Raw genomic sequence first — 25,473 nt, 5'->3', positions numbered from 1 at the left:
TTACTATATATATTTCACTAAGAATGATTATGGCCAGCTGCTAAGAGTCACCGAATATACCTATGATAGTGATTGTCTCCTTACTGCTCCAGATTAGCTTAGAGGTCAACGGGTTCCTAGTTCTAGAACTACAGACTATGATCTGAATGCCATTGGCATTTGTATTCCATCCATTAATGAACGAGTAAATGAAAGAACCATCCCATGATAGTCAGCAAGTCTGAGCTTGTCACTGGCAACTGGCTACCGAAAGAAGGTGTGGGTGTTAGGGTGGTATTAAACACAGGTCAAACCATCATAGCACCTAGTCCTGGCCCCAAAAATAGCATTTTGCATTTTATAGTAGTTTCTTTTGAGAGAAAAATAAGTCTAGCAAAATTTTATAAAATTTGATTCAATGATAAAGAATTTGTAATAATTTGGACGGTGTCAAAGGTAAAATTTTCAAAGTGGAAATTCAAAGTGGAAATTAGTAATGCCAGTAAGATTGAGAGGCAAAGTCTGAAATAACTAAGAAAACAGACTTTGCAAGCATCACTGTGCATCACTGTGCATCTCAGAACTGGTGCTATGCTCTGGCACATCCTTCATAAGTATTCAGTAAGTGTTTATTCAATGAACCAATAAATTAATAATTTACATACAGACATGAGTAACTTGGACTAGATGAATCCTATAGTCCTTTCCACTTAAAATTCTGTGATATTCTCATTTACTAAATATTTCACTTACTAAAATCGCGTTTCCTGAAACACTTAGCCATCTCTTAGTGGACAGTTCTTTCTCAGTATAGTTTGAAGTTCACATTTATTGCTTCAAATATATGAATATTTTGTTGAAATAAACCCATGTCTCAGAACTTCACTCGTCTTTTTCTAAATTATTCTAAATTATGAGCTTTTGTGGGTTTTTTTTTTTTTTTTTGATTCACTGAAGAATCAATTTTAATAAAGAACAATAATAGTTAGGGGCACTTGGGTGGCTCAGTTGGTTGAGCGTCTGACTTCAGCTCAGGCCATGATCTCATGGTTCATGAGTTTGAGTCCCACATTGGGTTTGCTGCTGTCAGGGCAGAGCCTGCTTCAGATCTTCTGTCCTCCCCGCCCCCTCCCACCCCTCCCCTGCTCACCCTCTCTCTCTCAAAAATAAGCATTAAAAAAAATAGTAATAGTTAAGTTTTTTTGGTGGGAAGAGCCTGGCATGCATTCTTTTTCTATATCTTCCCAAGCTCTCAGCACATGGATTTTAGATGTAGATATACTTAGGTTGTTTCACTAGTATGGCTAAGGAAGCTCATACCACTTTGACCCTTCTACAGATAGTAACTATAAGGTCTGGACAAGATGCAAGAAACAACTGCTTAGAAACACTGGAGAACTGGGGCGCCTGGGTGGCTCAGTCGGTTGGGCGGCCGACTTCGGCTCAGGTCATGATCTCGCGGTCTGTGGGTTCGAGCCCCGCGTCAGGCTCTGTGCTGACAGCTCAGAGCCTGGAGCCTGTTTCGGATTCTGTGTCTCCCTCTCTCTGACCCTCCCCCATTCATGCTCTGTCTCTCTCTATCTCAAAAATAAATAAACGTTAAAAAAAAAATTTTAAAAAAAAGAAACACTGGAGAACTGAAGATAGAATCAGGCAGATGCTAGAGGGAAGCTGACCCCTGTAAAAAATAGTATACTGTAAGTTTCTCAGTTTTTTAAAACAGCTTTTAGCTTGAATGAAGACTGAAATTGGCAGTTGCAGAGGATGGGTAAAATTCTCATCAAAAACCTACCTACCATGTTTCTGGTCCGAGGAATGAAGAGTTACGGACAACTACAGCCACTGAAAGATGAGAGGAGGAACACTTGGGTGGCTCAGCCGGTTAAGTGTCTGACTTCGGCTCAGGTCATGATCTCACAGTTTGTGGGTTTGAGCCCCACATTGGGCTCTGTGCTGACAGCTCAGAGCCTGGAGCCTGTTTCAGATTCTGTGTCTCCCTCTCTCTCTCTCTGCCCCTCCCCCACTCGCACTCTGTCTCTCTCTGTCTCAAAAATAAACAAACATTAAAAAAGACTAAAAAAAAAAAAAAAAAAAAGAAAGAAAGAAAGATGAGAGGAGATTCCCAAAAAAGAGAGTCAGAGAGAGAGCCTTAAATTCTGTGAATAAATTCTGCCCAAATCTTTGGCTGACCCTGAACCACACGTGTGCAGGGCAGACTCAAAGCAGCCTAATTAAGAAAAAAAGAAATGAACTGAGTTTGAGCTGCTGCCCAAGAGAGAGAATTTGCAATTTGACTCTAATCAAGTTAATTGCCTGCTTAAAAAGAACAACAACAACAACAACAACAACAACAACAATAACATTCTTCAAGGGGTATAGTAGAATCTATATGCTACACAACACAACAGCTGCAACACCCAGAGTATAGTCTACAGTGACTAGATATATGAAGAACTAAGAAAATGTGACCCATTCTCGTAAGAAAAGATAATCAGAGGAGGCCTATTCCATAATGACCCAGATGTGGAATTAGCAAGGAAGAATATAAAAACAGGTGTTATAAGTATGCTTAATGATTATAAAGGAAAGTATTATCTTAATGAATGAAAAGATAGGAAATCTAAGACAGAAAAAAATCTATAAGAATGAACCAAGTGAAAGTCTGCAGTTAAAAGTTACAAAATATGAAATTCACGAATCACGGGCAGACTTAGAGCAGAGTGGAGATGGCAGAGGAAAGAATCAGTGAATGGGAGCTAGACCAATATAAACGATCTAATCTGAAGCTAGAAGAAAAAAGATTGGTGAAGAACACGAAGAGAAACCAAGGAATGTGTGTGGGACAATAGCAAAAGGTTGAACACACATGAGGTTAGAATCTTAGGAGGAAAGGAGAGAAAATGAAACATAAAAAATACTTGAAGAAAAATGGTTGAAACTTTACCAAAATTGGTGAAGGACATAAATTACAGATGCAGAGAAGCTTGGCAAATCCCAAATAGGATAAATATGAAGAAAACTGCAGCTCAGCATCTAAAGTGGTCAAAACTCTAAAAACCAATGATCAGTAGAAAAACCTTGAGAGTAGCCAGAGATAAATGGCATTATTGCATCCTGGGGGACAGCAATTCAAATTATTGTTGATTTTCATCAGAAACTATGGGAGGTTAGATTACAGAATATAGAACCTATAAAAGGCTGAGAGAAAGAAAGAGAAGAAAAACAGGGAAATCTTGCCAATCCAGAATTTTATATCCAATAACCATAACCTTCAAAAATAAAAACAAAAGAAAGACATTTTTAAAGATTAAAGATAAATACATAAGAGAATTAATTGCCAGCACACTTCTATGGCAAGAAATAGTAAAGGAAGGTTTTCAAGCTGAAGGGAATGACAGCAGACAGAAAGTTGAAGCTTCAGAAAGAATAAAAAATGTCCAAAATTTAAATATATGAGTAAGTAAAAAACAGTTTTTTACCTTTAATTTTTATGTTATTTTATTTATGATTATTATTTTTAATGTTTGTTTCTTTTAAGAGAGAGCAGGGGCAGGGAAAGGGCAGAGAGAGAGAGGGAGAGAGAAGATCCCAAGCAGCCACCATGCTCAGCACTGAGCCCAACGTGGAGCTTGATCTCACAACCATAAGATCATGACCAGAGCCGAAATCAAGAGTTGGACATTGAATGGGCTGAGCCACCCGGGCGCCCCTTTGCCTTTAATTTTTTTAAAGAATGCATATGATCATTTAAAATAAAAATGATAACAGTACCTCATGGGCTTTTTCAATGTATGTGAATGCAATACACATAACAATTATAGTTTGAAGGTGGGGGGCAGTAAATGGACCAATTTAGGTTGCAGTGTTTCTACACCTTATGTGAAATGATAACAGGGTTAACTCCAGGTAGGCTGTGGAAAGTTAAGAATGTATAAGTAATCATGGAGCAACCACTGAAAATACAAAGAAGTATAACTGAAAATCCAAGAGATAAGTTAGAACGGGATTTTATTAAAAATATTCAAATAATCCAAAGGAAAGCAGGAAAAGAACAGAGGACCCTAAAACAGAGATGACAAATAGTAAATAAATAATAAAATAGTAAAAGTATACCCAACCACATGACCAATTACATTGTATGTTAATGGACTAGCACTCTAAAAGTGAGGTATTGTAAGAATGAAAATAAGTAAGGTCCAACTATATACTGTCTACAAGAGGCTCACTTTAAATATAAAGGTACAGGCTTAGAAATAAGCATGGAAAGAGATATACCATGCAAACAATAAGAGAAAACTGGAGGAGCTATGTCAACATCAGATAATATAGACATCAAGATAACAATTATTACCAAAGGACATCTCATAATGATAAAACAGTCAATTTATCAAGGAGACATAACAATCGTAAATGTGAGGGGCACCCGAATGGCTCAGTCGGTTAAGCGCTCTACTTTGGCTCAGGTCATGATCTCACAGTTTGCGAGTTTGAGCCCAGCATCAGGCTCTGTGCTGACAGCTCAGAGCCTGGAGCCTGCTTCGGATTCTGTGTCTCCCTCTCTCTCTGCCTTCCCCCACTCTTGCTTTGTCTGTCTTTCTCTCTCCAAAATAAATAAACATTAAAAAATTTTTAAATAAAAAACAATCATAAATGTGCATACACATCATATTAATACTTCAAAAACATGAAGCAAACATTTACATAATTAAAAAGATAAGTAGACAATTCCACAATTATACTAGGAGATTTCCTCAGCAGTTGATAGAACAACTAGACAAAAATTCAGTAAAGACAAATGCTCCAGAGCTAATTGTTGCTTGTGCAACATTACACCGTGGGCAACTGATTAGGATTGCCAAGTCTCAGTTTATTCACCAGTAAAATGGAGGTGTTAACCCTTGTTAAGGTTATTCTGAAAATTAGATAAAATGACGTACGTAAGGCACTTAGCACAAGTCCTGGCATAATAATGATATTTCATTGTCCGCAACTGGAAGCTGTTAGTGAGGGCGTGGACCCTGTAGGGACAGGGTCTTTGCCACTTCCATCATTCTGTCTTTGAATGCTACCCAAAGAGCCCAAGCCACCCCATTTCATTCTTTAAATATCTTTGTTGATATATCTTTCATTCCACTGTATCTGATTTAATTTTTATCTCCTTACAATGCAACACTACTGAAAGCCAGACTTAGGTAAACACAGGGTGCTATTGACTTGAATATGTATCTTGAGTTGAGAATGATGCTCCCATCCCCAGGCTGCCATTTACCCCGCGTTTCCCATTGTCCCTAGTGCAATGATTGAAGAGATGCCAGGAGTCCTTCTCCTACACCTTGTGATTTGAGAGTTATAGTTCATCACACTGGCCTTCCATTTCCCAGATATCAAAAAACCATCTGGAATGTGCAGAGCCATATTCCTTCCCAACTCTGTTGTGCAAACGCGGCAGTGATCTTAATCTCTCTGCTTCTTAAAGTATCTCCTTTTAAACACATGTGACAATAACTATCTCACAGGAATATTGATGCCTAATTAATTATTGTTCGTCAAAAGCTTTAAGATCTTCAGCTGGAAAGGGGACTGTGGACACATGCGGTATTATCTTGGGGAGTGCTGCATCTTGCTTTGTTGAATGGAACTAGTGTCTGTGTGTAATCAAATTAGGCACACGGCTAGAGGCTTGCGCTGTAATTAAGGAAACCCATGCAGCCTGAATGAAGTGATCAGTCTATTATTTTTAGATTGAATCATTAAGTCTGAAGAGTGTCAGTGTTTTTTCAAGTAGCTTCTGTTTTCAGCGGACTATTGACATTCTGGCTCTCAGTCTTGCTTTATGGGGTCAGTTAGTTTTTGTCCATTTTTCTCATGTCATGCAGATTTCATTATAACACAAAACTCTGACTTTTGAAAATTTGTATTTTCAAGTGTAGAACTAAGGTCTGCCTTGAAAAAAATAAAATAATACAGACTCAAGGTAAGAAAAAGGTAAGCGGGGATGCCACACGTTTTACTGAGAGCCTGTTCTGTGTCAGGGCCTGTGTAGCACTCTCAGTATATGACCTCGCTTAATTTTCCCCCCGCCACCCAGTGAGGTTGGTAGGATCCCCGTTTTAGGGCTGAGGAAACAGGCTTGGGGAGGTAAAATGATTTATTGAAAGTCAGAAACTTGCACTCTTTCCGTGAGTAGCAGAAGGCTGTGTCTGTGCAGCATGCAAGCGTGTTATTCAGACAGGTGGTAGTACACACCTTCAGCGTTTTGTTGTGTCTCTGCAACTCCCGGCATAGACTCTCCAGTTTGCTTCGAGCGAGGATGGCTCTGCTGTGTTCCCCTTGCAACTGGTCCTTTTCTTTTTGCATTTGTACCTGTTTCTTTTGTAGGAGCTTTAACTTCTTTTGCTCAGTGCGATGTTCATCCAGCTAGACGTGAGGGGTACAGACATGAAAAACAAAATGGCGGGGATCACTTTTGAGTGGATCGAAAAGACGCAGAAGAGGAAGTACCTAAAGACCCCTCTGTGGTTGTTGGAAACATTTTTTGCTGTCATCACTGCCCCCCTGTAGTCAAATAAACTTCACAAATGGGACTTTGCAATACTTGTAGATACGGGTTTTAGACCATGTCAGTGATAGGTTTTTCCTTATCATTATGGTTATAATGATCTCTTTTTGCTCTGATCTTCTTTTTGGTGGTCTAGAAATAGTTTTCTTTCTCTTGATTCTATCCAGTGATTTGAGTCGGTATAGAAAGGCATATCTTGGAATCTGTAAGCTGCCAGAATCCCTGATAATGCCTTGTGTTGGGGCAATGGTCAACAGTGTGTCTGCTCAGCTTATATTTTGTTCTCAGAATTCTTTCTCAAAACAAGCTTATAGCAACTATCTTTTTAAAAAATAAAAAAGTATAAAACAGCCCCCTGGTAAATGGAAGGTGAAGTCTGGGGGTCGTGAAAAAGGGTGAGAAGAGAAAGTACCTATCGACTATCTACGATTGGCGATTTTCCACCAGTTTCAGAAGTAGTCACTGCACAGCATGAAGGGCAAGTATCTGTAACATGCCCTGCCCTCCAACCACCCCCACCCTCCATGCTTATGGCTAGTAAATCAGGACACTGGTTTTTGCCAACCACAGCTGGGGTCTCTTCTCACCCTCCTCCAACAGCTACCACGAAGTATTAGGCATGGCATGGAGAATGATACCCATGTTCCACTGGACTTTCCATCTTGGGATGCTAAAGTTCTGGGATAGGGTTGCAAGATAAAATGTAGGATACCCAGTTAAATTTGAACTTCAAACAAATAAATTACATTTTAGTAAAAGTGTATCTAAAGTATTACATGGGGCATTTTTACTGGAAAACCATATTGTTTACCTGAAATGCAAACTTAACTGGGTGTTCTGTATTCTTTTTTGCCAAATTTGGCAACATTTTAATGGAATTCTAGTTCTGGTGGGAGGAGTTTGGGGATCTACCAACGGAGCCACCAGAGCCTAGCATGCTCCAGGCATTTCGATCTCAGACTGACAATCAGTGAGACTGTATGCAAAGGGCAGCCCTTTGTCCAGAGCCCTTCCTTTGCTGGGCTCGGTTCCCTGCCTGTCTGAATGGTGCTTAATCCAAGTAGGTGCTTGTCCTGGTTAGGACCTTGTGGGCTCAAGAGGAGGAAAAGCCCCGGGGAGTGACCCCAGGTGTTCCTAGAGCCTTGAAGAGCCTGATGCAAGTGATTACATACATGACATGAGCCCTCATTGGTACCTCAGTTTCCCTGTCTTGAAAAAGCATTTGTTCTTTCTGAACTAGCTGAACAGGACTGTTGCACTTTTTTCAGTTCACATCTTATTTTACTCCCTTCCTCCCTCCCTCCTGCCACGCTAAAATGACCATTGCCAGATCAAGCTGGGGATATCCACACAAGATATTCTGTCTTCACATTTACGGGCAATTTTTATTTATTAGTGAGAATTAGCATCGGGAAAAACTAGACCTGTATTACTGTAAACATCGATTGAAATTGATATTCTTCTTGAGGTTCAATTGGAAAATCATTGATATTTTATTATATGTTTCTCATGCAAGCCTCCTGTTAGGAGGATAGATGAGGTCTTTTCATTTTGTCCACAGTTATATTTGTGCTTATATTTGCATTTTATTTTAAAAAAAAAAAAATTTTTTAACGTTTATTTATTTTTGAGACAGAGAGAGACAGAGCATGAATGGGGGAGGGGCAGAGAGAGAGGGAGACACAGGAAACGGAAACAGGCTCCAGGCTCTGAGCCATCAGCCCAGAGCCCGACGCGGGGCTCGAACTCACAGACCATGAGATCGTGACCTGAGCTGAAGTCGGATGCTTAACTGACTGAGCCACCCAGGCGCCCCATATTTGCATTTTAAATGACCTATTATCTCTTGCTGAAATTTATATTGTTATTGCCATTATGATTTAGTCTTTATCTTTTGAAGATTAAATCATATGTCAGGGTTTCTCAACCTTAGCACTTAGACATACTGGGCAGCATAATTTTTTTGTGGTGGGGGGGGCATCTTGGACATTGTAGGCTGTTTAGCAGTATCCTTGTCCCCAACCTATTGGAAGCAAGTAGCACCTCCCAATTGTGTCACCCAGAATATCTCCAGAAAGATTTAGTCTTGGCCCATGGTGAACAAAACTGCCCTTGACTGGGGAACACTGCCCAATATGGATTTATCTGAGCATCAGGAGGAAGATACCCTACCTGTGTTTCATAAGTTGGAAGAGAGGACTTGGTTGCTTATCAACCATGTCGTGTACTCCAAGGTCATACACATTTGACATTTAGCTGGGTCTATCTTGCTTTGCTCTAAATAAAAATGCTTAACTTTCTGACACTTTTTAAAAGAGTGTGGCTAATTTTGTTCAAGTACTTCAGACTTGTGAACACATATATGGTTTCTTAATGAACAGAAGCAAACGCATTGCAGCTGAGTCAACTTCAGTCAAATACTTGCTGGCTTAGTGATTTAATAATGCACTTAGACACAGCTGTTCTGTACAATTGTAACAGGCCGAATGGATTTTCATCTGCTATTTTTCTTTTCTTCTTGTTTATTACTAAGTTAAAAAATAAAATTAATGCCAATTACCAAATCACGATAGTGTTAGTGATTTGTTGTAACTACATTAAAACTGAGGAAACTTAGAAAAAATACTTCTCCTAGGTCACTTCCTCATTTAGTCATGAGGTATCTTTATTTATTAATGAAAAGAGTAGTAGATTATATTACAGGATTCAGAATCTGTAAGGGTGAGTTAGCTAGAGAGGCTGTTTGATTCACAGCTTTGAATTTGATGATTTATTCTATGTTAACACCTACATGTCAGACATCTATATATATACATTTTTAATATATGAAATTTATTGTCAAATTGGTTTCCATACAACACCCAATGCTCATCCCAAAAGATGCCCTCTTCAATACCCATCACCTTCCCTCCCCTCCCTACCACCCCCCATCAACCCTCAGTTTGTTCTCAAAACATCTTCTATATTAATACCCAAATCAGTGAGCAATGAAATAGGTTTTAGTCTCCAGGTAAAAGATTGAAATTATTCAAAATTTTTCCTTTCTGAAAAGGAAATGTAATGGGTTTGGGGCCAATTTTCTCCTATTCATTTTTTTCTAGAATGATCTTCTGGGTTTTAAAGTTTATATCGTGTCCTATTACAGGACAGGACATAAATGCCAAGGTAGAGTAAGTAAGGCTTGAATTGAGTAGGCTGTCTGGAAAGAGAACCTCCGTGAGGTGACTCTTGACTAGGAGAGTGAGTAGGTGGAGGGAGATCCCATGGTGAACAGCCCTGGCTCTGGAAGAAAAAATCTTGGACTGACGGGCGAAGTGATTTGCTGCTGTGGGCTGCGACACTGAACATGGCTTCCTGTGCAAGGCTAGAATGCTGCTCAATCCAGCCAAGTATGGAGCATAGCACTAGAAACTAAACATGAACGGCCTTGGTAGGAGGAGGTAAATTGAAGGGGCAAAGGGAGAAAAACGATGTGGAAAATACTGAAAAGAGCAAGGATGGACAGGTCAGAATGGGGGCCTTACTTTTGGGAAAAATATTTCTGAAACCTAACTTACTTTATGGCATCGAAATTGTTCATAGAAGGTTAATAGCTAATGTTAAATAAGTTGCAATAAAAACAAGTTGATGCACTGATGCCTGCTTCATAAATTTCTACCATTCTTTTGGAAAGTAATATGACCGTTAAAAAAGCCCAACAACAAACAAAAGGCATTCATGCTATTTGATGCAATAATCCCAATTCTGGAACTTTTCCCAAAGATCATAAAATGAAGAAGGAACACATGTAAAGCATGACGGTATTCACTGCCGTGATGTTTGGTAAAGCAAACAGTGGAAGGAATCTAATGTCCCCAAATTAGGGAACCGGTAGATAATGGCTACTTAATGGAAAATAACATAGCTTGTTACAAAATATAATTATAAAGACTCTAACCGACATGGGAAAATGTCCTATGAGATAAAAAAACAAAAAACAAAAAACAAAAAACCTCCCCAAAAAGCCCAAGAAAAAAAACCAGCCAGATTCCAAAGTATAGGTACCTTATAGTAATTATTATAAAAAGTATCTCTGCCTATGTAGCAAAACTGGGAAGGAAGAGGGATAAATCCAAGTTTGTGTTTAAGGGTTATGGGATTAGAGATATTTCTGAGTATATTCAGTATTTCTTATATCATCATGATGTGGGGTTTATGTGATTATAAGCCAGTTAAAAAGTATTGGCAGAGATAAACAACCAGGCAGTCCCTCAGGGCCTCAGAATTCCTCTGGGTCTACTGCAGGATAGTTCAGCACAGAGAACGCGTCAAGGTGAAAGGAAGAAAAGGAAGGACAGGAATCACAGGACGAAAGTCCAAGTGAAAAAGAAGACAAGTCACTTGTTAAACTCCACTCCATCAATAGGGATAAGACAAGGAGTTTGGAGGCCCCTTTTTTTAAAACAAAACACACACGCAAAAAAAAACAAAAAAAAAAAAACAAAAAAAAAACCCAACACCAACAAAATCATGAAAACAACACACACACATAAAAACCCAAAATCAAGAAAAGAGAATTACGTCCAGGGCCTCAGAAGGGCCCATGCCAGGGAGAGGCTCTGAATCCAGCTGCTTTAGTGGTAAAGGTCCATCTGCCTTCAACCTGCCGCCTGGAGGAACTGTTTTGCTGTGTGTGGACTTAGTTTCATTCTCCTGTGACAGCTTGTCCAACAGGAATAAATGAAACTTTTTTTTTTTCTTTTAAGGAAAGCAAGCAGGAATGAAGGAGAAGCACGTTGGCTAGCCCCACTTGAGAGGATGTCACATCCCAGCCGCGGGTTCCATAAGGGAGTGCCCATGCGGGAGTGGTGTTTCCCTGAACCCGCCTCTTTTTCCCAAGTGGCCCCATTATAGGAGTACTGGTGGGGGGACCAGGCACTTCCCGGATTCTCTGATGTCTGTGGGTGGCTTCCCTGCCTTCCAATGGCCCTCTCTTACCCAGAGGGAGCCTGCACGAGGAGGTCTTAGAACTGGGCGCAAAGTAATCCACATCAGACACTTTGCCACAGTGGGGGCGGGGAGAAGAATGTAGATCAAAGAGAATGAATGAATGGTTGAATGAATGAATGAATGAATGGTTGATTGAATGAATGAATGAGTGAGTGCACAAATAAAGTTTTCAAGACCAAATGAGAATGTGTCACAAATTGAGGGTAACTCATCCCTCTGCCTTCCTGAGGGGGCCCCTCAAAACACCTAGGAACAAGAACTGAACAAAAGTTTGCCCTTATGTGGAGTATATTTCTGTTATATTATAAAGCCAAAAGAACTTCAAAATATCCACAGCTTTCAATTATCTATAATTCTTTCTTCCACCCCCCAAGTTATACATATAATTGAAGGCAGAGTAGACTCCAACTCTATCCTCTTTGTTTCTTTCTTTTTTAATGTTTATTTATTTTTGAGACAGAGAGATAGAGCATGGGGGGGGGAGGGGGAGAGAGAGGGAGACACAGAATCCGAAGCAGGCTCCAGGCTCTGAGCTGTCAGCACAGAGCCCAACATGGGGCTTGAACCCCCGAACTGTGAGATCATGACCTGAGCCAAAGTCAGCCGCTTAACTGACTGAGCCACCCAGGCGTCCCTGTCTTCTTTCTTTATTTTGCTGTTTGCCCTTGGTTTTTGTTTCTTTTTCCTTTAAAAAAAAAAATTCTGCTTTTCCGGATCCTCGCTCTGGCGTATGTGAGATAGCCAGCTATGGTCTATAATGAGGTACAGGAAAAGCGAACGGCCTCCTTTTCTCAGCTCTAACCGGAGCCTGAATCTTTCTGACAAAAAGAGCTAATCAGAGATCTTACCAATTCAGCATACTTCTTGAATAAAAAGTCAAATTTTTCTTCAGGTGTTTGCAGCTTGGTCAGCATTTGCATGAGCAGGTTGCCTTCTTTGCCTTGAAAGAAAACAAAAAGCCATAAAGACATTTAAAAAAATAAGGGTTTTAAATATTTTGAAAATATTCAAAAGAATAAAAAACACTGACTTTATATGTGAATAAATCACCCATTTCCCTGCATTGATTAATTTAAAAAAAAAAGAAGCAAAACCACCAATCGAAATTTCTGACTACCACCAAACTGCCAGCCTGGAGGTGTGCAGTTTTAGAATTCCAGCCCAAAGCACGGAATTTGACAGTTCAGTAGGCCACTTCTATCTTTGTTTTGTTTTTGTTCCTTCAGTCCCTCTCTTCTCTCTTTTTTGGGGGAACCAATTCTCTTGCTTTTGTGCAGGAATGCTTTCCGCGACGTTTGGGTGGGAGTGTTCTGATTACGCTTCCTACGTAGCAGAGCATAAGAGTTAAGATCAACCTAGAAGGAAAAGCGAGCCAAGACATGGCAGAGGACCTTCTCCGCAGGCCTCTTTGTGTCGCTGTGACAACGGGATCCGCCTTCCTGGGCCTTCCTTTCCGCTACCCAGGTCTTCATCTTTGTTGGAGGTCTCCTTTTCTGGTCCCCGTGGAAGTTCATGCTACATTTGAAGACTCATCTCTTCACGATTATCCGCCTGTGAACCTCAGCTTCTCCTCTTTCCTCGTTGTTCTTCCTTTTGTCTTCTTCAGCCCAACCTCCCACTTGCCTTTCTGTGGGCCTGGAAATCTGGTTTTCAAGTCGCCATTGGGCTGAGTGTTGGTGGGGAGGAGTGGGACCCTGAGGCCTGCAGGTACCACTGATTATATCTTTTCAAACAGTCTGGTCAAGGTGGAACACAGTGACAAGTCGGTCTAGTTACGATAGGAAGGTCAAGACACACGGTAGAGGTCATGGTTCCTGATGTAAATCTATGTAAGAATATTAACAGCTTTGACAACCTTTCCCCAAGAACGGGCATTTCCCTTTTGCTGGAATATCTGCTTTCATCCCGGAGAGGCGTATGAATCATGGAATTAGGCTTGCCAGATGAAATACAGGGCGCGGGACGTGATTGTACTAAAGAATTTTGCATTGTTTACCGAAATTCAAATTTCCCTTGGCCTCCTGTATTTTTATTTGCTAAATCTGGTAACGCTAATGGCATCAAAGAATTTTAGGTCTAGAAGGACTTTAAAGAGCATCCAGCCAACTGGTTCAATTTTATAGATTAAAAATCGAAGCCCCAGAGAAGCCCAAAGTTACATAATTAGTACTGGCAGAGCCAAGGCTTGAGTCCAAGGTTTTTCTGCTTGCTGTAAATCACTCCCTTCCCATGTGGAATTTTGATGCCAGGAAACCCAGAGAAATAATAAGAAACTTCTTAAAAAACATGACCTCATTCCTAACAGCTGGTTTTGTCCATCTTTGCCCAGTGAGTCAGTTCAGATTAGAGATGTGGCTTAAGACAGGGGAGAGGGTGGGTGTGAGAGGGCCCCCCGCCAGCTCTCCGATTATGGGCTGCGGCCTAGCGTGCTGTGTTTACCCTGGTCATCACTGCCGCCCTGCCCCCACTGCGCCTGTGCTTTGAGTTATTTCTCTAGCTGCAGGGACGGACGTGCCTTCGTCAGGACATCCCTTCACCCTTGCCTTCAGTCTGTGGAAGGGGCCCCGTGAAGCCTCTGTCATCTGTTAGAGGAAAGAGATTGCTGAAGATCAGATTTGGCCCAGGACGCCGCACGGGTCTGTTCTGTGGCCAGTGCTCAGTAAGGGTTGGTAACAACGGAACAAAGCCAAACCAAGGCGTGCACACTAGTGCCACGTAAATTAAAGGATCAGTGTCCTAAAGACAACTTCGTGCTGGACCCGAGGACAGATGGGTCTTACTTTCCCCTGGGACATTTACTGTATGCCTAGGATCACCCCCCAGTAAGGGTACCGACGTGTAAAACCATTACGTGTCTCATCTGGGGGAGATGGGAACATTTTCGTCTTCACATGAAGTATCTTCTTTCCTTCTTATTTTCTTTAACTGCGAGAAGAGGGTTTTTGTCTTGTTTTGTTTCGGTCACGTTGAGGTTTCTAATATTCGGTTCTAATATTCTGTTATTTTGCGTAGAAGGTTAACATTCATGGGGTGCCTGGGTGGCTCAGTGGGTTAAGCGCCTGACTTTGGCTCAGGTATGGTCTCACGGTTCATGAGTTCGAGCCCGGCATTGGGCACTCTGCTGTCTCAGCGCAGAGCCCGCTTCAGAGCCTCTCATTCTCCCTCTCTCTGTCTGTCTCTCCCCCGTGTGTGCGCTCTCTCAAAAATAAACATTTAGAAAGTTAACATTTGCAAGAAACAGTCTATCCTTCCCAAATGATTTCTCCCTTTAACGACAACAACAAAATCCAGGAAATTGGAGACAAGCATGTGCAGAATTAATAAACTCGTGACACCAGAGAGCTTAGTTTGTAAACTTGTATCGGTTTTGCTGGACTAGAATGCTGTGGGGGATTACCGTGGCGGGGAGGAATAGACGAAAAGATTGCTCCGCTTCTCATAAAGGCTGTAATTACAGTTCCACAGAAATGGGGTCATTTGGTGATAGTGTCAGACCCAAGAGACAAACTGACTTTTTCCAGGGACAGTTTACTGGGAGGGAATGACTGCCTTTCCCCCCAGTGGGTCATTCCAAAGCACTGTGATTGTGAGATTCGTCATAAAGAAAGCAAGGGACAGACCTGAGTCCCCATTCGAGCTGGGGGAGGCATGTGAAGGGCATTCGGCCACCCCTCCACAAAGTACGCATTTAGTAGTCGGTCCCCAGGAAGGTAGGACCACCTCAGCAACAAGAACGGGTGTGTTGCACCTGTGGCACGGTTGTAGACCGAGGGAGTATTGTAATATGAAGACGTGATTCTTACATCAAAGATATTAAAACACTTAAGATAATGAAGTCAGCTATATAAACATGACCTGGGATTTTTCTTAAACTTTCAGCATAGCGATAACCATTTAAACTAAATTTACACAGATTTTTTAAAGTTTATTTATATTCAGAGAGACAGAGACAGTGTGAGTGGGGAGGGGTGGAGAGAGAGAGAGAGAGAGAGAGAGAGAGAGAGAATCCCAAGCAGGCTCTGTGCTGCCAGCACAGGGCTCAATGTGGAGCCTGAACTCATGAACCATGAGATGGTGACGCGAGCCGAAACCAAGAATCAGACGCTTAACCGACTGAGCCACCCAGGCGCCCTCTAAATTCATGCAGATTTGATGAGTGTCTAAAACCTTGTTCTTTCTCTTCCAAAATTATCTTTTAGAAATTGGGGGCTAAAATTTCATCTTGGGTACACACATGTGCCTTTCTCCCCCCTCCCTAATTTCCATGTGTTGTGGCAGAAGCTTAAAGCTGGAAAAAGATCATGAATATTCTGTTTCAGTGTTAGACCCAGATTCGTATTTTTTTTTTAATGTTTATTTATTTTTGAGAGAGAAAGACAGACAGACAGAGGGCAAGTGGGGGAGGGGCAAAGAGAGAGCGAGACATAAAATCTGAGGCAGTCTCCAGACTCCCAGCTGTCAGCACAGAGCCTGACACGGCGCTCAAACTTCTGGACCGCGAGATCATGACTTGAACCAAAGTCAGACACTTAACTGACTGAGCCACCCAGGTGCTCCCCCCGACCCCAGATTCATATTTCAATGTTAATTTTGTCTCCTAACAAAATTTAAAAATAGTGAGTATGGTACAAATGATTCCTGAGCATCTATAGATATCTTATAAGAAAATTAGATTTGCATATGTAGATAAAAAGGATAATGTAGTCACACTGGACTAAGGATAAGGTCTAGAACTCACCCTGCCATTGACAAGTTGAGTAACCATTTTTACAGAGTCTTAACCTCTCTGGGCCTAAATTTCCCTGTCTGTAAAATTAGTAAGTTGACTAAATGGGTTCTGAGTTTAGCACTTAGGACTTGTTGATTCCATGACTAGAGTAGTTTTAACCATTTTTAGCTTAATTTAGATAACAACAAAAATAGCAATGTTTGGATGGTATATTTGTCTTTCCAAAATATTTTTGTCCACTTTAAAAATTTATCAAGATTCTCTTATCCTTCATTATCTCCTCTCATAATCTGGTTTTGTTTGTTGTGCTTGGTTTTAATGACCTACCAGTTTTGAAAATACTACCTGCCCTGTATTTTCTTGTTACATTGTTTTTATTTGGCCAACATTTCATATCTCTTGTGTTTTTAGTCACCTTGTTGTATGTGTTTGGAACTTCGGCCTCTTATTCAGTTGGGGAGTGGAACTGGACTGCTTTCTTTCTTTCTTTTTAAGTTAATTTATTTTAAGAGAGAGAGACAGAGTGAGCAAGCATGAGTAGGGGAGGGGCAGAGAGAGCAGGAGAGAGAGAATCTCAAGCTGACAGTGCAGAGCCCAACGCAGGGCTGGATCCCACTAACCATGAGATCATGACCTGAGCCGAAATCAAGAGTCAGAAGCTTAAATGACTGAGCCACCCAGGGGCCCCTGGACCTGGACCTCTTATTAGATCAGGTGGTGATATGTTTAAACTGTTAGCGATTTCTTGGCTGTAACTATAAAGAAAACTTTCTTAAAAGGAAAAACCTTTAAGAGTCTAATAATGAGGAGGTTACTCCAGGGAAAACAAAACAAAACCTTATAATGAAAGAAAAATACCAGAAAGAGCAGGAAAAAATGAATACATCTAATTCTGATCAAAAGAGAATACTAATCATTTTGCTCAAATTGTATTTTTCTATCCTATTCTACCCACTTCTCTAAACCCCTCTCTCCTTTTAGGACCTGGCCCGAGATCTAGCATTCCTGTGAATCTACTCATGAACCTTTCACTCTTTGCTGATTCCTCTTTCCCCTGAATTCCTCTGGTCTCCTACCATCTCTTCCAAAAAAAAAAAAAAAAAAAAATAATAATAATAATAATAAATAAATTACCATTTGTATCAAGGCAAGTTTATTCCTCTTTCACAGTGAAACTAGAAGTCAAGCTAAAATGGATGAAACACATCTTCTGGGAAAGTGCTCATTCTAAGGAAGAGTAAGTAAATGACTTTCTAGAGACATTTCAGAATCCATTGTCCTAGTCAAGGTCCTTAGATGATAGAACTGAAAGTCTACCTGTAACTAAAGATGAAACCCATTCACTGAGCTCTAATAAATGCTCCTCAACCAGTACCCCATTTAGTTTTTATGTATCTTCGGTCCTGCAATATTAGTGACTTCAGTTCTGCTCCCTTGCTTTCTTTGTGACTAATCTCACAGTCGCATCAACTAGTTGAGTAACCTCTTTTGCAGACTCTTAAACTCTCTAAGCTTCAATTTCCCTGTCTGTAAAATTAGTGGGTTGACCAGATGTATTCTGAGCTCAGACTGGACCTGTGGATTAGCTTTGTTTTCCTCCTAGGCTTACACTTCAAACCTATGCTTTCCTACTCAATCAGTTGTCTACCTAAATATCAGAATGGACATTATATTCTGTCATTGTTTTGTGCTTATTACTATGTGATGCTTGTGCCACCCACGTCCTGTTGGCAGACAAGTGATTATTAAGACACTTGTGAGTCTGGAGGATGGGCTGGGGGAGGCAAGGGGGAAGACTTAGATGCTGACAGTGCATGCCATGGTTCTGTCTAATGTTTTATATGTTCTTGTTTCTTTCAGTTCAAATGCCAAGGCGAAAGTGACTCTACCAACTAAGGAGATTTAAAAATGTTTCCCCAACTGCTTTGGTGCATAGTGTGTTGCTTGTGAGGGGGTATGCAGTCTCTAAAGGAGAAACAAGTTCTAGATACTTGGGTTGTAGAGACATTTCCCAAATATTCAAAGTGTTTGGGAAAGAAGGGTCTCTTTGGTCCAATAAGTCTAGGAAATGTTGCAAACTATGCCCATCACTATTGGACATTTTCATTGTTGTATACATTAAAGGTCAGAAAATTCTGGCAGTAATGAAACTTTAACTTTACTGAAATCTGAAATGTCCCAAAATATATACTATGGGAAAAATTTGGGTTAGAGAGCCGGAACATTTCAGCATCTCAAAATACCAACAAAACAAATATTATCTGAGAAGCATGCAATAATTAAAGAGTCATCTTCGATTAAGCACCTAAGCAAAGTCTAAGGATATCTTTTCAGGTACTGGTCAAATGAGTTACTAAAATTCTATAAAAGTCCAAATAGATTCTAATGAAGACCATAGTCAACACTTCACTTTTTTTTTTTTTTTGTCTCCAAGAGGGCGGAAGAAGCACTTTCTAAAGCATCAGAATCATTGTTTCCACAATCTGTTTGTATCAAAATTACCCAGGGTGCTTTGGTTCCACTCCATTCCTACAAATTCTGAATTTCTGTGCTCAGGAATAGCATTTTTTATAAATTCAGTATTCAATTCTAATGCACAATGAAGTTTAAGAGCCACTGGTGTAGATGATAGTACAGAGCCATTTAATTGATAAACAGCTAATAAGCCTACTAACACTACATGCAGATGGCTGAAATAATGTTTAAAATGGTGGTTACAACGGGCACTTGGGTGGCTCAGTTGGTTGAGCATCAGACTCTGGATTTGGGCTCAGGTCATGAGCTCACGGTTCATGAAATGGAGCCCCTCAATGGGCTCTGTGCTGACAGCGCAGAGCCTGCTTGGGATCTCTCTCTCTCTCTCTCTCTCTCTCTCTCTCTCTTTCTCTCTCTCTGCCCCTTCCCCACTTTTATTCACTCTCTCAAAATAAACTTAAAAAAAATACATCGGTGGTTACATATTTCAATTAGCCTAAAAAATTTTTTTTAACATCATAACGTAGCTGAAACACTAGTGGTTAGAAGAACGTACTGATGGTGTTCAGGGGAATGGCATGGAAGGGTCAGCGTTTATACACATGCGGTTAGAGTGGACACGAGTGGGCACCCTGCTTCACAAACATTGGTTCTGACCACATGCTCAGTTGAAATCTGGGAACTTGTAGATAGTGGGAGGATTAGAATTGTGGATTTTTTTCTTTAAAATGGTTTTGATTATTTGGTAATTAAATGGTTAATATGGATTTTGAAATAACTCCTGGAAGACAGAGAAGAAACCACAATTGGTCTTCTTTAACTTTACTCCTATTTTCTTCATATCCTCTCAATACAACACAGACACATTCCTCTATAGACGTTGTTTTAGAGTGAGAAAGCAAAAGAACTTTCCTGGGTAGGAACACTTGAAATCATTCACCTCTGAGATGTGACTTTGTGTTGTCTTATGGGAAGTTACACAGGGACTAATCCAAAAGGGACTTTCCTCAGATGGCTTGGATAGATAAGGAAAAGCAGTGTTTGAATGCAGAGCAACTTTATTCTCTTTCCCAAAGATCCAAAAACACTTGAGGGATTCCAATCTTGCACTTTGGAACTGGGTAGATATTTTCAAGGTATTATTTGGGTTATTTTATTCTTCATGCTGGGTGAGCCAAGTGCACCATTTGAATGTGTCTTTTAGCCCTTCTTGAAATCATTGCCAGCAGTGGGTTTAAAGCATCATAGTTGTATCCCATGCATAGGCATATTTGGGGGGTTATAGATAGCTCGTTATTGGAGTCCGAACCCCGTACTGACTCCAGCGCCCATGAGTTTTCACTTTGCCACGTTATCTTCCAGAAATGAATAAGACATTACAGCTTCTCCTGATAGATTCTCTACCTTCCTTGGGAAGCAGGTATATAAACAAATGATTGCTTCAGAAGATTGAGTGGAGGACTAAGAAAGGTGATGCCAACTCTACCTGGGCATGTGAGGGAAGGTACCATATAAGAGGTGGTGTTTGTGGTGTCACAGTGGAATTCACCAAGGAAGACAGGCGGGGGGGCTATCCTGTGTATAGTAACATGCTTCCACCAGTAGCTAAAAGCTGAACCCTTTCGTTCTTTTTTCACAGCCATTTCTGGTATAAAATCCCTCCCAACAACTTTCCTGTGCCTGTTCTTAGCACTTCTTCTATATAACAATTAGATTAAATGTCTGTTTTTCTCTCCATACCTACAGCTCCTTAACCAAAGGTCCATAATGACTTATTTATCTTTGTGTGCTTAACGCAGTACCTCATAAGGACTAGGCATTCATAAATATTTGCTGAATCAATAAGCGAATGAGAGTAAACATGTTTTCTGCAATGTTTGACATTCTATAATTGATTGATTTCTAAAGAGTTTTGTTAATAAAAAATATTTCACGTAGTAATAGAATGTGCTAAGTGATCTAATTGGTGATCATTTCATGTACAAACCATCTCTATACTTATATTTTGTTTAAATCCAGATTCCACTAGCTTTGCTTTAAACAATTTCTCTTTCATTCATTTACTCACTCATTCCTCCTTGTAACAAGTATTTACTGAGTACCTAGCATGCGCCACCCACTATCTTAGATGCTAGGCATCCAATGGCATCTGAATATACACACAATCCCTGTTCTTGATCGAAAAAAGCTAGCCGGGAAGACATGCATTAACCACATAATGGCAAAAAGGAAATGTACACTCTCAAATGCTGCTAAATGCTAGGAAGGAAAGATACATGGTACAATCGAAATAGAAAACAAGAAGACCTTATGTAGGATTGGGCTAAGAAAATGCCATTTGGATTGTAAGCTAAATACTAAGTTAAGTGCCCAAAGGGCTGAATGGGTAAGGATTTCTAGATAGAGGAAATAGGATGTATGTGGGCTTTGTGGGGGATGGAGCGCATGGGGTGTTCAAACAAAGGAAAGAGAAGATCAGAATGATTAGCAATTAGGCAGTACTCATTGTGGTGCTGATAGGGGCAGAGAGTTCAGAAAAGGGGTGTTGTGGGCAAGAGTGATGGGAGATAAAGCTGGGAAGACTGGTTAGGGTTAGACCATTAGGGCCTGAAAGACCATGTCAAGAATTTTGGTTTTGCCCTAAGAGCAGTGGGAAACCATTGGAGAGAGAGGGTAGGTGAGTAACATGTTGAAAAGTTTGCTTTAGCTCTTTTGCGGGGAAGTGGCTAAACACAATTACAGCAAGGGAAGTTTAAGGAGACCCTGAAGGAAGCTATTACAGTAATAGCCAAAAATGAGATGTGGCTTTTAGTAAAGGTTGGAGGAAGTGTCCCTTATTAGGAATACCTCAAAGAAAAGTCATGCATGCATTAGAACACAACTACTTGCCTAATCCTTTCAGGATTTTCTTTTCCAGTTTTTGCTCTTTATTACTGACAGGCTCTTTGGCTGTGGCTGGCTCTCCAGAAGCTGTGGGTTCTCTCTCGATCTCTTCAGTGGCCTCATCACAGTCCCCGTCCTCATTGTCGGGTGGTTCTGTGTTCTCAGGCGGCTCCTTTGCTTTGGTGGGACCCTCTTTTTCAGTAGCAGACCCATATGTATTGATGATGTCTTCCAGTTGTCGGTTCAGCTCCTCAGAGATATCATGAGCTCCCTGTTCAGACTGCATACCTGCCTTCCCCTCTGGTGCTTGGAGTAGGGTTGAGGAATCCTTCTCATCTTGCTTCTCCAGACCATTTTGAGTGGGTAATGAATTGTCCCCTGGAGGTGTTGATTGGGGTTCCCCCGAGAGCTGTACAGACTGATTCATCTCCATACTGGGAGCAGTATCTAGTGGTAAGCATAGTCAGGTTTTATGTAGTTAATACAGTTACATGTAAAATGTAAGGGTATCCCCACAAGGGCACCTACTGATTACAGTTTCCAACACAGAATGAATGTACTTTGACAAGACATTGATATTGCAGTTAGTTAAGGTAGAAACAGTGGGGAGCCATTTTTCCAAAGTGGGTCATACTACCAGCATATTTTTGGTTTTGGTCTTTAAGTTCCAGAAGAAATTCCTATTATTGACACTAATGGAGTAATTCAAGATACTGTTTTTCAGGTTATATTTGTCATGTGGCTTAAGCCAATTTGTGCTACCTCTCTCTGACATTCTATACAGCCTTACAGTCATTGGAACGACACGAATGTCTACATTAAAAATGTTTAAAGTGGTGTTATTTTTTTTTCAAAGTTAAGACATTTAATACAAGAGCCACTGAACTTACTAAAATCATTCATAACAATTGTAGCCCTAAACTCTGTTTTAACCCATAAGTGAAGAGTTGATAAATATGAGTACATTGATGTAAATGAATTATTATACTGTATACAGGAAATACTTTCTGGCTTTTCTGGTATTTTCCTTTTCCCAGATGAGCAACACGTAATTATCCATCAGGAAAACACTTTTTCTGAGGTTCAAACTAGCTTCATTTCTGGAATAAGATGGAGAATGAAGGCGGGTATAAATTAACCAACAGACCAATATGGAACCATGGTGATGGTCATGATAACAATTTCTTGAATTTCCATTAACACTTTTTTGTTCCAATGTAAAAACAGGCTTTCTTTTAGAAAAAAAAAAAACCAGATTGCAAATCTTTTCTCTCAGTCAAGAAGCTCTAGGATAACTTCATAATTTTTAGGAAATAGCAATGTTCCCAATATTATTGGGAAATAATCGACATATAATAGGGGCTGTTTGGAAATAGGCGCTGAAGTACAAGTTGAGTCAAGAGTTCCAGGGTTTCTGGATATCACCGTTTCTAGGTTACAGTGGAATTGACTTAGGCCTTTAAGTTACGGTGCATTTTATTTGCCAATGGTATTTAATGGTGATGCTGCTAATTCTTAGCATAAAAATATGACAGGCTCCTCCTAGGGCATAGGTTCTGCTGTGGTGGTGGGATGAGAGCAAAAACAAAAGCATACTGTTCCATGCCTTGCACAGCTTCCTCCTCTTGTTCTCAGGGAAGGGCAGGTCAAGTGCTTGAGCACCAACAAGCACGAAAAATTCAACCTGCAGTCATTGTCACCTACTTATGGCCCTCATCAAGTACTCCTTAATTTCGAAAGAAATACTTTTTTCTGGTATGCACTTTAATTCACCAACTTGATTATCAAATGATGCAGTAAACAGCCTTATTGTTTCCATCACTGGCATTTTTTTGTGTCCTGACCCCTACTTGTTGGGCACACTCATCTATATATAACTCCTGCCTCCCCTAAACTCCAAGAAAGACACACAGCACCCGCTGTCCAGCCAGAAGTTATTTTAAGCTCTTCTAAAAGTAGCCGTGGCATCTGGCACTTCTTTGAAAATCAAGGGAAGAGAATCCTTTTTAAATCAAAACTAAAAGCAGTAAACATTTACTGGCTTAAATACATATGTGAGTTTTAACGTGTTAGGGAGGCTTCTTGGGATGAAATAAAATCTAAAGTAAACCCAACTTCAAAGCAATGAATTTAAAACTGTTCACAGGAGTTTTAATACGGTTAGTCTAAATGCAAAAGTTTGGTTGTATTTGATTTATTCTTCATTCCTCAGAGGCCACAGTCATTGATGTTTTTAATATTAATTCCATGGATATCCCTTAAACTCATATCCCACATCTACTTTAAAACAGAATTGACTGAGTCATTGTAAACCACGAGACAACTCAATTCCTAAAAGTAGCCTCAGGATAAATCAACAAGAAGGGGGGAAAAAAAACAAATTCAAGAAACTCTGCTACTTTTAAATTGTCCCTTTCACTATGAATAACTTGACAGCAAGAAATTATTTCTAAATTTTATCTTCTTAATAAACTTTATTGCCTCGTTTTCTTTTTTTTTTTTTTTTCTCCTCTAAGAATTTTTCACTTGTATTGGTAGCCCAGCCAATTATCACACGCATCCCTTTCTGAGCAACACATTTCAATTATAAATAAAACAATGCAAAGTTCTTCCACAGTTCACTGGCAGTCTCAAAGTTGCAAGTTTTGAACACCACAAACCGCACCCTCCAGCTTCTCACAGGACTTGGGGGGAGCGTTTGTCGCACTTACCAGAAGGCAAGGAGCTAAGCAGAAAGAGAAGAGGCAAAAGGCAGCAAAAAGCTAGTGAGAGGAGCCCCGACAGCAGGAGACAGGCAGGCAGGCGGCTGTGTTCTTACAAGGGAGAGAGAAACCACACACACACACACACACACACACACACCCACCACAGGCACAGCAGGAGAGCAGCGAGGGGGTGGGGAGGGAAAGGAACAGCGTGTGACACAGCAAGAGAGAAATACACCCAAGTTTCAGTAGCTGTCTCCTGGGCAAACGTCTTGAGAAAAGAGAAGCAGCTGGTATATCTTATCAAACTCTCTGTGTTTTGTCCTTAAAAAAATTGAACTTTCACTAGATGCCCCTCTGTTAGAGCGATTTTTCACCCGTGTTCTTTCGGGCAGAGATCAGTTTTTCTTATTTCTGGATTTATCTCCAGTGTGGTCTATGAATCATCTTATTTTTTTTTTTTTCCTTCTTATGCTAGTCTAATTAGTGTCAGATTTCTTATGGGAATCATGGGGGGGGGGCAATGGCATAACAAAAAGGAGGTGGTAGAACTCCTTAAATCCTGATGTCATTGGTTGGTTTGTAAAATTTGAAATAAAAATCGAAGTGGTGTCCTGGAGCTGGGTTTAGTGGCGTCTTCACGTACCCAGTAATTGGCGTGGCCTCACATCCCACGTCTTACTGATGTCACTGCCTTCACATCTATTTTAGATAAGCCCTATGGGGAGGCAGTCACTTTTTCTTTTTGAGTTGGAGACTTTTCCACTGCTGCTTTCCCAAGTTTTTCCACCCTTCTTAGGTCTTCAACTTGCTCCATAACCCTCCTCAGAGAAAGAACCTTCTGCTTCTTTCTCTTAACTTACAACCATGCCCTTTATTTTCTGTTTCTGGAGAACGTGTTCCTCCATTAGAGTTTCTGTTCTGGGACTGGGTGGGCATAATGACACCTGTTGTGGTATGCAGAATAGTGCCACCAGAAAGATGTCCACATCCTAATCCCAGAAACTCTGTGAATTCGTTACTTTGCAAGGTGAAAGAGACTTTGCAGGTGTGATTAATTTTTTTTTTAACGTTTATTTATTTTTGAGACAGAGAGAGACAGAGCATGAATGGGGGAGGGTCAGAGAGAGGGAGACACAGAATCTGAAACAGGC

At 40.5% G+C, this 25,473-nt stretch overlaps 1 protein-coding gene and 1 long non-coding RNA gene across 3 annotated transcripts in view; one reads left to right on the top strand and one right to left on the bottom strand.

The window, feature by feature from the left end:
- Positions 1-24,491, bottom strand: part of TXLNB (taxilin beta) — a 51,604-nt gene extending 27,113 nt beyond the window's left edge. Inside the window, exons 1-5 of one of the 2 annotated variants that reach the window (XM_019420419.2) lie at positions 24,326-24,491; positions 22,610-22,714; positions 21,621-22,061; positions 12,376-12,467; positions 6,226-6,396 (exon numbers count right to left, since the gene is read on the bottom strand). In XM_019420419.2, coding sequence (XP_019275964.2) covers positions 6,226-6,396; positions 12,376-12,467; positions 21,621-22,047 — 690 coding nt within the window. In that variant the 5' untranslated portion in view covers positions 22,048-22,061; positions 22,610-22,714; positions 24,326-24,491. The remainder of the gene's footprint in view (positions 1-6,225; positions 6,397-12,375; positions 12,468-21,620; positions 22,062-22,609; positions 22,715-24,325) is intronic. The other variant, XM_019420418.2, reaches the window with a different exon arrangement.
- On the top strand, positions 17,943-18,412 carry LOC109249852 (uncharacterized). Its single transcript, XR_002072789.2, has 2 exons — positions 17,943-18,012; positions 18,117-18,412. It is a non-coding gene; the product is annotated as an uncharacterized LOC109249852 (long non-coding RNA).
- Positions 24,492-25,473: the final 982 nt, after the last annotated feature.

This window comes from Panthera pardus, unplaced genomic scaffold (genome assembly GCF_024362965.1).
Source record: "Panthera pardus isolate Hobbes unplaced genomic scaffold, ASM2436296v1 HiC_scaffold_17, whole genome shotgun sequence".
Taxonomy (NCBI): domain Eukaryota; kingdom Metazoa; phylum Chordata; class Mammalia; order Carnivora; family Felidae; genus Panthera; species Panthera pardus.
Note: the sequence above shows the minus strand (reverse complement) of the source record. Positions and strands in the feature narration are given on the sequence as shown.